At 39.3% G+C, this 16,090-nt stretch overlaps 1 protein-coding gene and 1 pseudogene across 15 annotated transcripts in view; both read right to left on the bottom strand.

Moving 5' to 3' along the window:
- VEPH1 (ventricular zone expressed PH domain containing 1) overlaps positions 1 to 16,090 on the bottom strand; it is a 384,254-nt gene that overhangs the window by 345,454 nt on the left and 22,710 nt on the right. Inside the window, exon 1 of one of the 15 annotated variants that reach the window (XM_069561324.1) lies at positions 1,840 to 2,201. The exons of the other annotated variants lie outside the window; for them this stretch is intronic. Coding sequence (XP_069417425.1) covers positions 1,840 to 1,959 — 120 coding nt within the window. The 5' untranslated portion in view covers positions 1,960 to 2,201. Of the gene's footprint in view, positions 1 to 1,839; positions 2,202 to 16,090 lie in introns of those variants that run through there. 15 annotated transcript variants of the gene reach the window in all.
- Positions 2,246 to 5,765, bottom strand: LOC138429871 (THAP domain-containing protein 7 pseudogene; annotated as a pseudogene).

Here is a 16,090-nt window from a genome sequence, read left to right as displayed (position 1 = left end):
TTTTTTTGGCTCTTCTTTGGTGAAATAATATTTTTTCTACCAAGGATATTAAGTCAGCTTTTGACATACTGGTTGTGAATGTGTTTCCATGTTGCATTATTTTTAGGGGTTTTTTTTTGCTGCTATTTATTGACATGCTAAGGTTTTAGATAGCCAAATCTGTCAATCTTTGGGATCTTTTTTTTTCTTTTTTAACTGGAAATTTAAGTTGGTTAAATTATGTTTTTAAAAGATAATACATGAACATGATACAAAAATAAAAAAGATACAAAGAAAAGATTTTCAGTGAAAACTCTGTCTCCACCTCAGTTCCCTTTCCTGGGGAAACCAAGCTCATCAATTTCTCATATTTGACAAGAAAAGTCCAAGTTCATATAAATATCCATCTGTACTCACTCCTTTCTTTCTTTGTGAATCCTTTAATAGCTTTTTAAATTTCACATTTTATTTATTCATAGATTTAATAAAAATTTACCTGTATTTTTTCTACACTAAAAGAAAACTTAACAAAACACTTAATGTTTAGTATTTCAGAAATTAATCTTTTAACCATTCACTTAGCTCTTGAGTCTGTCTGGCACTGATGGAAGTAAGATGTACATTTTCTACAAAGTAGCTAATCTAATTTTTCCATCATTTACTGAATAATTCATTTCCTAGTAGCTGTCTTATGTACATATCAGGTTCTATTTCAGGGCTGTCTTTTCTGTTTGTTTGTTCAGTTTTTCAATTCTATAATGCTAATTTGGTTATTTTCTTCATGTAAGTTCCACACATTTTTTAAAAGGTGCTTCCTAGTGTATTCTATGTCTCTATCGTTGCCGTAAACAAAATCTTTGTGTTTTCCTCATTAGAACTTTTAATGAATTATTGCTCATTATGTCAGCCTACATCATTTTTGTATTTATTTTCTGTTGCTTTTGCCCCTCACTATTTATTGTTCATAGGCTTGCCTCCATTAAAGCCACAGCAGTGTTACCTACACACAAACCTTGCTGTACAGCCCCCACTGAGGAGCTCCAGCCCTGGGTCCTTGGGGAGCTGAGGCCTGGCCATGCTGCTGGATGGCTCAGGATCCGTCAGTCTGGCCTGGTTCTCTATTCCTGCCAGCAGCTCCCCACCCTGACTTGGACTGCACCGTGGGTGAGGGAAGGGGAAGGACTGGTGGGAGGAACACAGGTCAGGCTCTGGCCTCTCTCCACCAGCTGTCCTGGCTCTTCTATGGCGGCCCTGCTGCTGGGCTACACTGTAGGCTCCTGCCTGAGCTGAGAAACTGAGGCCAGCCACCACGTCCTCCTCTGTCCCAACAGAAGGCGCTGTGAGTCCACCCCAACGCAGAAGGCACCATTCTGCCTCCCTTCTCGGAATAAGACTTCTGCTCCAGCTGCCAGGAAGCCATTTTGGGGGGAAATGGTCTCTCTTCTGGGCCTTGGAGCTCATTTCCTGCCTCTGGCAGTGCCCCATGTAAATGCAGCACCTGCCACACCTCAGGTCTTGCTGAAGAGCCCGGGTGCCATGTACAGGTGGACACCCTGAGGCGAGTGAGTTCACGTGTAGCCACCAGCAAACTAGGAAACCGTGCAAGATACGCCTTGGCCTGTGGGCTCCAGAACCACCTGAAGACACTGCTCTGCGTTCACCTCCTGTAATGAGTATTCGCTCTTTTAGGCATAATTTGAATAAATGAAGTTATACTCCAAGGGCCCTCAAAAGCAAATATTATAACACCGCGTGGCTATTTCCAGGACTAGAAAGAATGAGGCTCTGATCTTGGGGCCACAGTGGCTGAGTCCAGGCAAGGGGAGGTTACATGTGCAGTAAGTTGTCTTGCACACTTACCTGAAAACCACAGATGCTGGGAGGCCTTCCACATTCCAGGTGAATTGAAGGAAAATGGGTACACAGGTTCAGGCCAGCACTGCTGTCCACTGCCTGCCCCTCTGCTCCCCACCACCTCATCCCAGACCACCAGGGCCCAGAAAGGTCATTGTGGAACCCTCACTACCTGCCAAGCATCAGGCTTCAGATCAGCAACCATCATTCTTGTCTGTTTCTCAGAAGTGACAGGCCTGGTGTGAGTTGGGGGCTGAGCCAGAGAGCAGGGTTTTCTTCCAGAATCCACTTCCTTATGGCATCTGGAAGGTCTGGTGGACACAGCTCAGGTCAACTCCTCTCCAGGTGGATTCTGAGGTTGGAAGAGGCTGGACCCCTGATGGGTGGCCCCTCACTCAGGCCATGTTACTGCTCAGTGCACAGTGAAGTCCTGCACACTCTCCTTCAGCGTACAACAGGCGTCTGCCTTTGTCTGTTTCTCCAGCGCCGCTCCTGCTGCAGCTCGGTCTGCGGCTCCTGCCGCTCATAGGCCTGCAACTGGTGCTGGGCCTTGTCCGGGAGGTCAAGTGCAGCCTCAGCTCGCTGCTTCCAGAGTAGGGCGCCACACAGCTGACAGCTTGTACTGGATGTAGGCTCTGGCAGATGGCGGCGTATAGGCCAAGAGGGTGACTTCCAGAGGTAACGGCTGCCGCTCTGGCCCCTGCTCGGCTGCAGCCTGCTTCATCTTCCTGGCACCCAGGGGCTCCAGGAGGTCTGAGAAGGCGCTGCTGAGGCCAGGCTCCAGGCTACCCGAGGGGGACACAGGCAAAGCAGAGGTGCTGGGGCCTCTTGCACAGGTAGGCATGTAACGCCAGGAGATAGAGGTGGGGAAGATAGAGCTATGGGCCCTTGGCCCTCAGAGCAGCACTTCCTGCCTCACCCGAGCCAGCTGACTTCAGCGGGGCCAGGTGGGTAACTGAGCCCCTTGGTCCTGCTTGTTTGGCACAACCTAGAGAAAGAAAATTACTGTGGGACTTCCCTCAGTCAGCCTGTAATATCCACTGATTCCCATCAATGCAAGCGGTTCTCCTCGAAGTGATCGGAGCAGAAGTAGATGTACTCGGATTCTGGGTCCCACAGGTGCTGGACCCTGGAGTCCAGCCCCTGGGAGTTGGCCAGCTGCAAGCCTTGCCTTGGGTTGTCCTGGGCAAACCTGTGGAAGAAGAAGGGTGGCTGTGCGTCTGGCGTGTCTCCCACGTGCAGCCTGAATGAGCAGTGACGGGGCGTGGTTTTGCCGTAGCTCCACGTGGAAGTCTCACGGGGGTGTGTCCTGTATTTATTTTATACGGAGTTAGCTGTTCAGCTCGGAGAAGGCACTGGAAACCCACTCCAGTACTCTTGCCTGGAGAATCCCATGGCCAGAGAAGCCTGGTATGCTGCAGTCCATGGGGTCGCTAAGAGTCGGACACGACTGAGCAACTTCACTTTCGCTTTTCACTTTCATGCCTTGGAGAAGGAAATGGCAACCCACTCCAGTACTCTTGCCTGGAGAATCCCAGGGACGGTGGAGCCTGGTGGGCTGCCGTCTATGGGGTCGCACAGAATCGGACACAACTGAAGCGACTTAGCAGCAGCAGCAGCAGCAACTGTTCAGCTCATCTTAATTACAATATTTTTTCAGATCATTCTTTTCCGTTTTCTAGAAATATTTCTGTATTGTATCTGTACCTTTTATATATCTCATGGCTTATTGTGTCAGAATTTCCTAAGCTATTACACATAGAAACAACAAAAGCAAGATTTCTGGTTTAGTTTCTGGTTTTAGTTCCTGATTTTTGATATAAAGTTTATGGCCAAAAGGAAGAGAATACTGTAAATGTTTTAAATCATACAGGATGCACCACTTTCTTTTTCTTTGAAAGTTTAAATATTTGTCTTAATTTTTTAAAATGTCCTCTCAAAAAATAAAAATAAAAAATAAAATGTCCTCTCAGCATCTAAAGAGGTAACCAAGCAGTTTTTTCCTTAGCTGGCTTATGGATGTGAAGTTTTATGGTATCATACAGAATGAAATTTCCAGATGTTCATCCATCACCACATTCCTAGAATGAACACCACTTGGTTTGGTGGACTGTTTACTATATTTTCTTTTACCTTTTTCCTTTGTGGGTGAGTGTGTTCTTTTATTTTAATGCAGCAAAATTATTAGTATTACTTGTGCCAGAACCTACACAGCAAAGAGGTACTTACAGAGTCAAATCATAGGAAAAAGTGGAATACTAGAGGGAAAATTAATGATGCTCACTTTTCAAAAAACCTCTACCACAACAGAAAAACCAAAACCATCCTCAAGGGTGAAAAATAATAGAGAATGCCTTTGGGCTAAAATCACTATCTTTGGCCATGACTATTCTTGTAAAAAGCAGTTATTTTAATGGCATCGTCCTGAAACATAAAGCAACATCATATTGGTTATTTTATATAATAAAGGTAATATATACATAAAATCAGATGAAACAGAACCAATACCATAGACGGAAGGAAGCCTATATTCCAACTGTAAATGCTGAGATGGTTAATATGATTAATCATTTAACATTTTCTCTAACTCCAAGAAGAGGAGGAAATGGTGTACCATGTTACTTTCAGAACATGTAATAGTATCTGGTACATAGCTGATGCTCAGTAAAGGTTCACTAATCTATTTATCTAATTCTAATTTATTTATCTAATTCCTAAAAAAATGAAGTTTAGTTGATCTATTATTGTGTTAGTTTCAGGTATACAGTATAGTGGTCCAGTATTTTTGCAGATTACATTCCATTATAGGTTATTATAAGATAATAGGTATATTATATTAGCATATAATATAATGCTATATTCTAAATTCTTGTTGCTTATCTATTTTATATATAGTAATTTATATCTATTAATCCCATACCCTTGATTTGTCCCTGCCCTCTTCCCTCTCCACTTTGGTAACCACAGGTTTATTTTCTATGTCTGTGAGTTTGTTTCTGTCTTGTGTGTGTGTTCACTCTCTCAGTTATGTCCAATTCTTTGCAACCCTTTGGACTGTACCCTCCAGGCTTCTCTGTCCATGGGATTTTTCAGGTAAGAATACTGGAGTGGGTTGCCATTTCCTCCTCCAGGGGATCTTCTCGACCTAGGGATCAAACATGTGGCTCCTGCGTCTCCTTCATTGCAGGTGAATTCTTTATTGCTGAGCTATCAGGGAAGCCCTCTGTTTATATATATGTTCATTTGTATTATTTTTTTTAATATTCCACATATAAGTGATATTATATAGTATTTGTAGGGTTTCCCTGGTGGCTCAGATGGTAAAGAATCTGCCTGAAATGCGGGAGACCTGGGTAAAGAATCCATCTGCAGGATATATAAGAGACATGGGTTCAGTCCCTAAGATCCTCTGGAGAAGGGCATGGCAACCCATTCCAGTATTCTTGCCTGGAGAATCCCTATGGACAGAGAAGCCTGGCAGGCTTCTCGGGTCACAAAAGAGTTGGACATGACTGGGCAACTAAACACACATATTATTTGTATTTCTCTGTGTGACTTGTTTTACTTAGCATAATATTCTCATTGGTTTTAATAGAATAGGAAAGAAGATTTTGTTGGCACTAATTTTCAAAATTTAATTGTTTGAAAAAATTTATGGATCTTAATTTAAAATTTAATTTAAAAAAATGGGAAATAAGAAAAAAGTCTCCCATTTCCCCTGCTCATTATTCTTCAACAAAGTGCTGAGTTATTACTCTCTTGTATATCCTTCCAAAGATTTTATACATATATTTGAGTAAATGTAGGTATGTATGTATAGAAATGTATGATACACATATATTCATACACATATACACTCCCCTACTCCTTATTTTACACAAAAATGGTAGCATAATGGACATACACATCTGCCTCTTGCTCTTTCACCTCATACTGAATCTTGGAAATCTTTTCAAACTAACATATAAAGAGTTTCCCCATTCAGTTTTACGGTAGGATAGTATTCCAATGTAAGGTTGTACCATTTGTTTTTATTGTTCAGTTGCTAAGTCATGTCCAACTCTTTGAGACCCCGTGGACTGTAGCCTGCCAGGCTCTTCTGTCCATGGAACTTCCCAGGCAAGAATACTGGAGTAGGTTGCCATTTCTTTCTCTAAGGGATCTTCCCATTCCAGGGAATGAACCCACATCTGTGTCTCCTGCATTGACAGGCAGATTCTCTATCACTGAGCCATCAGGGAAGCCTGAGGTTGTACCATAGTGTATTTAATTTGTCTCCTATTGATGACCATTTAGGCAGTTTCCAGTCTGGAATTATGAAAAATGTTGCATTGACTAACCTCATATGCAAGATACTTCACACTTACAGGAGCAATTGTATAGGACAAAACCCTATAAGTGGAAGTAGATTTGTGTCTTTTCATTATACTTCTGTTTCATTTTTTTCCCTGGTTGCTATATCATTACCATTACTATTACTTCTGCTGCTGTTGCTGCTGCTGCTACTACACAGGAGATATAGAATCAGTTTGTATAGTTCTGAAAGAAAATTTCTGATGGTGTTTTTATTAAAATATTTTGACTAAGGGGTAACACATATCTATGATACTGAGTTTCCTATGTAACAACATAGCATGCCTCTCACCTGAAACTATCACAACATTGTTAATTGACTATACCCCAATACAAAATAAAAAGTTAGAGAAAAAAGAACAAAGCATGCCTCTCTACTTTTCAAGTCCATTTTTGTGTTCCTCAATAAGATTTTAAAGGTTTCTTAATCTAGGGCATGCACATTTCTTAATGCAGATTATTTATACATGTAGATACTTTATCTATTTGTTGGCACTCTAAATTGGTTCCTCTTGACCAGTATTTCCACTGATTATTATTATATAAAATCTATCAATTTCTGAACACAAATTTGATACCCTACCAATACACTGAATTCTTTTAACTGTTAAGAGTGTTTTAGTTGATTCTCTTGGATTTCCAGGTATGTTATTGTGTTATTTGCACAATATGGTAATCTTACTTCCTCCTTTTTAAACTTTGCTGCTAATTTTACCTTTTTATTAATTGCTTTGTCTATCATCTCTAGAAAAATGTAAAATAATTACATTACACTAGAATGTCTTGTATAGTTCCTGACTTTAATGAAAATGCTCCTAGAATTTCTCTAGTAAGCATTTTACTAGATATTTTGGGGGGGGGGGTAAGATAGGTACATTTTATAATGTTAAGAAATTATCAATCTATTCCTATCTTATTAAATTTATCTTTTAATCAGAATGGATGGTGAATATCATTAAGTACCTTTTTAGAATTTATAGATATATCAAATTATTTTTGCCCTTAGATCTGTTAATATGACAGATTATAGAAACAAATATCTTAATGTCAGTTATATTCTCATTCCTGGAATACATCCCATTGGATTCTGGGAAATTAATTTTTTAATGTGCTACTGGGTTTGATTTATTAATGTTTTATTAAAAGTTTCACATCAATATTTGAGGGATTGGTCTTTATCTTTGTGAAGTTTCATAACAACTTTATGACAATTTTGAAAAAAGATTTTGCTTATTTATAACCTTACTTAATTTGTTTTTACTTTCATGTATTATGGCCCAAGAGAAATGAATTAAAATTTCCTACAACTAATGTATCTTATCTGTTTTTTTTTGCTGGTGTTTCCTAAAGTTTTTGTTTTATGAATATTGTTGCTACATAATTAGATGTGTAGATATTCTTAATCTTTATAATTTGTGAATCAAATCCTTTGTAGTAAAATTGCCTTTCTTATCTCATTTAATGTTTTTGGAATACATGTTTCCTTGGCTGATATAAATATCATGCTTTCTGTTTCTTTTGATTTGCATTCGCTTAGCATCATTTGCTTATTTTATTTTTATTTTAAAAAAAATTTACAGACTTTCACATTTATTTATATCAACTCAAGAGCTGTTAACTTGGTGGAAAACAATTTAGTAGTCATTATTCAGTGCTTCTTAATAGCTGAATATATGCCTGGCATATAGGTTATACAAAAATAAGAAGATAGTACTTGATCATCATATGATTCCAAATCATTCTATCATAAACAACAATTTAAACATGGGGGGGAATACATATAGAGTTCACATATACTCATTTGGGAAGAGAGGGCCTTGCTTTAGCAAATATGTGGACAAATTGCTTCTCAGAATTTTCAGCAAAGAGGATTAATTTTGACTAGGTGTTGATTTTCTATCGGAAAGTGCCATTTTATGTGACTTATTTGGTAATTTGTCATGGTACAAAAAGATAATAATAACCTCACTAGAGTTGAATATGTGGTGTGGTTTTGCTGTAAACATAAAAAGGATTTGCTTTTATTTGAATTACTAACATATATTTTACTTAACCAAGTAAATTATTATTTATCAACTTTTTAGTTTCATATTTTCTAAATCATTTTATTAAATATATGTTTCGCATTTGCTAGATTTTGCCATGTGATCCCATCTAAAAATCTTTTTCTTATAAGAGTCAAATTTGACCATTTAGATGAAATGATAGGATAGATATATTTGGTTTTAATATGTCACATATTATTTTATACTATGATTTTGTTTTTTCTTAACTTTTGGAGTTCAGTTATTTTGCCAGAAAGTGGCACATCTTGGATTAGCTACAAACAAGGCCAGAAGGCACAAATAAGCTGTGTGAACAGGTGGCCCAGACCCCTATGTCATCTACTACTATAGAAATGACCTTACCCCCAGGACACACCAACAGTCCTATGGGAGGTTCCCTTATGATTTGCCAGAAGAGTAGGAAAATATCTGAACTTGGATTACTGATGGATTGGCTCAATATGTGGATACAAGTCAAAATTTGACTGCTGTTAAGAGTATAGACCTACTTAGACGTGGCCCTTGAAAGAAAACAGTAAGAGAAAATTCTCCCAACGGACACAGTTTCAGGCTGTGTACTTGGTCATTAACTTTATATGGGAAAAGGAACGCAAAGGTAAGAGCTAAGAATCATAAGTGGTAGGAGATGTCTTGGCTGAATGGCCAAGGACCTGGAAGAAGGAAGATTGGGAGATCAGAGATAAGGAACACTGAGTTAGAAACATGTAGTTTGATACATAGGATTTGGCACAAAGTATAGAGATCTTTTTTATCCCATGTTAATGCCCATGAGAGCATTAACCACCAAAGAGGCACTAAAAACAAGCATATAGAATGGCTTAACCAGACGACATCAGTTTTATCATAGCCACTACAGTGTGCTCCAATAGCTGCATAGATGGAGTAGCCTTGCTGTGAGGGCTATAAGCTAGCACCACCCAACAGCATAAGATCCTCCTCCCCAAGGTTGGTCTTGTTATTATTGTCATTGCTTAAGTGTGCAGTCTGCTAGCAACATAGGTCAATGCTGAGCTCCCAAAATGGCACTGTCCCTCGAGGAGGCCAATCAGTGATTTGATGGCAATTTTTTTTTACCTCAGATCTTTCCACTCTGAAAAAGACATCAATCTGGGGTAGGATGCGGTGGGAGGGAAGAGGGAGGTTCAAGGGGGATCAGACATACATATATCTATGACTGATTCATGTTGATATATGGTAGAAGCCAACACAATAAAGCAATTATCCTCCAACTAAAAATAAATTTAAAAAGACGTCAATTTGTATCATGTAGAATTTACATGTAATCAGGGTTTGAGTTCGTCTTCCCTGCCCACAGATCTTCAGCCTCAATCACTGTTTAGGGGATCACAGAGTATGTGATTTGCTGACACAGGAGTCCATGAACATTATGTTGGACCAAAGAACCACTTTACAGCAGGGAGCTCCAGCAGTAGGCACATGATCATGGAATTCACCCTGGTGGCTCAGAGGTTAAAGCATCTGCCTGGAATGCTAGAGACCAGGGTTCGATCCCTGGGTCAGGGAAGATCCCCTGGAGAAGGAAATGGCAACCCACTCCAGTACTCTTGCCTGGAGAATCCCATGGAGGGAAGAGCCTGGTAGGCTACAGTCCATGGGGTCACAAAGAGTTGGACACAACTGAGCGACTTCACTTTTGCGTATCATAACCTCTCCTCCTCTACTCTGAAACTGCCGGATTAATAGATCTATAGAACAAGCTTTTGAAGGAGCAACTCAGCCAAATACTCTATAAGGATGGGCCACAATTCCCCAACAAGTAATATATATAAACATACTAAAATGATGACTGTGTGGCATGGTGATAAATTCACTATAGGCAGAAGACACAGGGATTCCCAGGTGGCAGTAGCGGTAAAGAACCCATCTGCCAATGCAGGAGACGTAAGAGGTGTGGATTCAATCCCCGGGTTGAGAAGATCCCCCGGAGGAGAACATGGCAACCCACTCAAGTGTTCTTGCCTGGGGAATCCCATGGACAGAGGAGCCTCACCAGCCCCAGCCCCTGGGGTCGCACAGAGTCGGACATGACTGGAGCGACATAGCACGCACACACACCTACAGAATACACAAGCCTGGGAACCCAGTCGCTCCAGGCTTCCATGACAAGAGACCGGCAGAAAACAAAGGGAGTCACCATCCTGGCGAAGGTAACTGACTACAGCAGCAGGAGGAAGCTGGGTGGCTGCTGCACGATAGGGGCATCTATAGGCACTGCCTTGACCAACGTTGATGTAAATGGACAATGGAGCAGTCACAACCTGAGAAGGGCATGGACACCAGGGTCTCAGATCCCTCAGGAAGAAGCATCTGAGCCACCCAACTAGGAAGCGGCTTAAATCAGCAGAAGTGCTAGCTGAAGGTGAGGAAAATCTAGAATAGGAGATAGAGGAGGAAGACCATATTAATTTTCTTGTTGCTGCTGTAATAAATTATCACATATTTAGAAGCTCAAGAATTTGTATTGACATATTAATTTTCTTACAGTTCTGGAGGTAAAAAAGTTGCAAATGAGTCTTACTGGGCTAAAGCAGTGACAGTTCCCCCTTGGAGGCTCTGAGGAGAAAAATCCCCTTTTCTTTCTTCTACAGGTTATCTGAATTCCTTGACTCATGGCCTTCATGAGCCTCTGTCTTCAAAGTACATCACTCCAAACTCTGCTTGCCTGATTCTATCTCCTTCTTCTGCCTCTTTCTTGCTTCCCTATATGTATTACATCCTAGAATGTATCTTCCCTAAAATGTATTACATCTGAAAAATCCCTTTTGCCATATAAGATAAAATTCACAGGTTCTGAGGTTTAGAATGTGGACATCTTTGTGCTCTGCTGTGCTCAGTCATGTCTGACTTTTTGTGGCCCCTTGGACTGTAGCCTGCCAGGCTCCTCTGTCCAGTGAAATTCTCCAGGCAAGAATACTGGAGTGGGTTGCCATTTCCTCCTCTAGGAGATCTTCCTGACTCAGGGATCGAACCTGAGTCTTCTGCATTGGCAGGTGGATTCTTTACCACGACCACCATCTGGAAAGCCCAGAAGAACAATTATTCAGCCAGCACTGAGATGATGAGTACCAACTGCATCCTTGATACAAACTGGAGTGGTAGAGATCAGTCAGCATCTCCGAAAAGCTGTGTCCACATGGGATGAAACTATTACATAAAGCAAATGAATTCAAATGGTGCCGGGGTAGACTGTATCGAAGATTATGCTACATTGTCCAAATCTCCTGCTAGGACAAAGACACTCATTTTCTCAGCTGCTGGCTCATAGCCACGTCTGTCTGCCAAAACTGTCCTTGGACAAAGGAAATGGGCTCACCCAAGATTTTGTTTCTCCCTTGGAACAGTCATTTTAAATCAGGTCCCTGGGACTCAGTTACAACAGAATTTATATAGATGACATTGAGAAACACAGCAAACCATGCCTAAACAATCATTTAACAATAAATAGCAAAGAGAATTTCACTTGGGTGAAACAAGCCTCAGTAAAAGTTAAAGATGCAATTTACTGAAAGTATATGGCATATGTATGTGTCTGGGTTCATGAACACAAAGATCTAATCAATTCCATGCTAAGAGAGTGCTGGATTATTAAGGAATTCTGAAAAAGGTGCCTTGGAATGAGGCTGGGATTGCAGAATAGTGTCAGTGAGATTGTTGAGCTGAAGGCATATATTCTAACATTTCTAACAAGCAAAGTTAAGCAGCCATTATAAGGATAAATTGCTTCACAGTGGTTGTAAATTCAGCTGATATGTTAATATATTATGCATAGGTGAACCAGTTAGGAAACTTATTATTGCGAACATCTTAAAGCTAATAATTTCTTATTCCATACCCCTTAACTAAAAAAGTAAAGAGATTTTTCAGCTGGAAACTTTATATATTCAAATTCCTATGTATGACATGAAGAAAAATTTATTCCCTAAAAAGGAAATTTCCTCCAATAAAAGGGAAAACCTGAATTAGTGGTTAACTGCTTCCTTCAGCAGTTACTAAAAAAGACCAAAAAAAAAAAGTTTTTTTTAAAGAAAAACCCTTTTTAATTCTTTAATGATGTAATTGAATAGTTTAAATTTTTTGGTGATGAATTGGCTTTGAAATTAGGTTTTCCTGATTCATATTCCAGGAAACACCCTTTTCCTATGAAATATATATGTGTACATATGTATGTGTTTATGTTTGAGTTCAGCCTTCAGTGAGTACCCATGCATATTAAAATGAATATCTTTCAAGGACCATATCTATTTAATAACTCATCAAGCTGAGTTTAGAGATTCATTCTCCCAGTGACCTGGTCATTGTCAATTTTAAAGTAATTTATCCTAAAGTGGTAGGTATGTCAAATAGAGGAGAAAGACAATGAAAAAGCCACGCAGTGCGCTGCTCCAGGTCTGTTTATCAGAATGGATCACTCCCATTCGGCACAGACACTACACCCCCACATCAGCATCCGTTAACCTTCTAGTCTCCCTGCTCTGTACTGTAAGCAGTCTTCAAGGAATGGCCCACTGGCAAAAGGGAAGGTGGAACATTGGAAATAAAATGGTCATGATGGGAAGAGTGGATTTGGCGTGGAAGTAGAGGTTTGAGTGAGAAGAAGGCAGGCATCTTATGGCAGAAGATGGGCCCTCCTTTGGAGAAGTGTAAATAGTGGTTAAGAGCATGGGCTCTTGGGTCAGACTGCCCAGTTCAAAGCTATGTTCTGCTTTTATCAGCTCTGCCTGTGTGCCTGCTCAGTCTTGGGCAACCACCTATCTCTGTGTAACTCAGTTGCCTAATCCTTAAAACTGGAATATTATTAATATTTACCTCCTATGGCTGTTGTGGGGATTAAATGAGGTAACATACAAGAAAGGATTTACAATAATACCTGGCACATACTAAGATTAGATAAAGGTTAGCTATTACTATTTTTATTACTTCTCTTAAGGATACCAGAACCTTGGGTTTATATATATAACAGACAGTCTTGGGTTTATAACTTACAGAGAGTTATAAATGTTTCCTTCTATGGTTGCAATATATACATTTTTGTACAACCACTGAATAATAGCACAAAAAAAGACCACATAGTTTCTCTCCTCTCATAGTCACATTCCACATTGGCATCCATGCTAATAATCCTTTATATTTGCATCACTCTTTCCACTTAAAAAAAACCACACCTATACACAACCTTATTTATCATTCCAAGAATCTCCAAAGTCAATACACTAACAATAACAACAAAACCAAATGCTGTCCCAGCAGAAGCAAATATAAAATGACTTTGAGGGATGAAACACTCAACCCTCAAGCCACTGAGTATTCACACAAGTGAAATCTTTATTTAAACACAAGTGAAAAACATAAATTAATAAAACACTCAAGGAAATAGGCCATTATAAGCATATCAACAGATGAAATTTAGAGCAAAAATTAAAAAATTTCAGGTAATAAAATTGTTGATCTCAATTGCATATATAAGTTATGCAATTATATGTTCAGAATTATTCAGTGTATAAAGAAAAATTATTTTTATGGAAGAAGAGCAAGTCACTTTAAAAAGGATCTGAAAGAGGCCAAAAAGAACCAAACGAAACTTAGAATGGAAACCAAATGAAATTTGGATGTAAGCTAAATTCCACCTCAAAAAGACTGAATGGATTGGAATGTAGAACCAAGGAAACAAACCAAACAAACAATGTATATTCTGTAGAAATGGAAAATACAAAAGATCAAGAGACATAGAATTACAAAATATTTTTTTTTCCTGTGATGAGAACCTTTAAGATTCACTCTCTTAGCAACTTTCAAATATGCAATATAATATTATTAACTATCATCATAAGGGAAAAAATTTGTAACTTTGATGGTGATGGATGTTGACCTATTGTGGCAACCATTTTGAAATATATACAAATATCAAATCATCATGTTCTACACCTGAAAATAACATAATGTTAATGGCAACCCACTCCAGCATTCTTGCCTGAAGAATCCCATGGACAGAGGAGCCTGGCGGACTACAGTCCATGGGATCACAAGAGTCAGACACAGCAACTAAACCACTATCACCAGCACATGTCAAATATACCACAATTAAAAAGAAAGAGAGAGATGGAGGATGGAATAGTGTATAAAGGATATGAGGGCAATGTTTGTTGTCTGCTTTATTTGCCATTATATTCCCAACATCTAAAATATTGCTGGAAGATAATAGGTACTCAAAATATATTTTTGAGATGCATAAATAGGTAATTAAATGGGATTTCCAGAAGGAGAGATTAAATGGAAAAGGTAATATTTGATATAATATTTAAGAACTTTCAAAATTTGATAAAAGGCATAAACTCAAAGTCACGAAATGATTAAGTAGAAATATACAAATACAACCACATTTAGACACATACTAGTAAAAACCTATAACATCAAAAAGATACAAGGAAAATATTAAAATAGAAAAAAGTAGACTATGCATAAAGGAATGACAATTAAATTGACAGAATATTTCCAAACAGCAATAGTAGAGATTACCAAGGAATAAAAGGCTAGCCATCTAGAAATGTATATCCAGAAAATTATTCAAAATTAAAGGCAAAATGAAGACAAAAAGTCTAGAAAACAGAAAAACATTGAGAACAGACCTTCACTGAGGGGACTTCAAAATGTATACTTCAGAAAGTAGGAATTTGGATTCAGAAGTCAAAAAGAAGAAAACAATTTTTTAAAAAGGAATTGTGAGAAAAGAAACAAGGAAACATTCAGTTCAGTTTACTTCAGTCACTCAGTCGTGTCCAACTCTTTTCAACCCCATGAATCGCAGCACGCCTGGCCTCCCTGTCCATCACCAACTCCCGGAGTTCACTCAAACTCAGGTCCATCGAGTCGGTAATGCCATCCAGCCATCTCATCCTCGGTCGTCCCCTTCTCCTGCCTCCAATCCCTCCCAGCATCAGTCTTTTCCAGTGAGTCAACTCTTCGCATGAGGTGGCCAAAGTACTGGAGTTTCAGCTTTAGCATCATCCCTTCCAAAGAACATTCAATTCAGTTCAGTTCAGTCGGTCAGTTGTGCCCGACTCTCTGTGACCCCATGAATCACAGCACGCCAGGCCTCCCTGTCCATCACCAACTCCCGGAGTTCACTCAGACTCACGTCCATCGAGTCAGTGATGCCACCAAAGAACATTAAGTACTCAAAATAAGCTTTGGCTGAATTAAAAAACAAAAAACAAAACAATCAGTAATTTTAAAGAATAGTTTTGAGGGCATTAAACAAGGTAGCATAAAAGTGCTGCTTAAGAATATGTAAGATGGACATGAAAGCATTGCAAGTTCCTTGTGATAATAGGAAAATAGAGCTATTACATAACTTTAGACAAATTCATTGTAATTTATCAAATGTAAAAATAGTGTCAATTATAAGACCTACCATTATGAAGAAAGAGAAAAATTTGCCATTCAGTTTTGAATTATATCATGCCTTAAAGAAAATCTTATGCATGACATGAATTCATGTCTTTGCAATTTCTTTCAGACTAGCACTTTCACACTTCTGGGCTTCCCCCGTGGCTCAGTGGGTAAAGAAGCCGCCTGCAATGCAGGAGACACAGGAGACTCTGGCTCAGGAAGGTGCCCTGGAGGAGGAAATGACAACCCATTCCAGTATTCTTGCCTGGGAAATCCCATGGACAGGGGAGCCTGGCAGGCTACAGAGTCAGACACGACTGAGCAACTACTAAAACAACAACAAGCTATTAGAAGGGTTCCTGGAACAAAGCAAGTGCTACTTAAGCATTAGCTATTATTATGTACACAAATAAGCCATAAACTATGCTACA

The sequence above is a fragment of the Ovis canadensis genome, chromosome 1 (assembly GCF_042477335.2).
Source record: "Ovis canadensis isolate MfBH-ARS-UI-01 breed Bighorn chromosome 1, ARS-UI_OviCan_v2, whole genome shotgun sequence".
NCBI lineage: Eukaryota > Metazoa > Chordata > Mammalia > Artiodactyla > Bovidae > Ovis > Ovis canadensis.
This window is presented reverse-complemented; position numbering and strand designations above follow the sequence as displayed.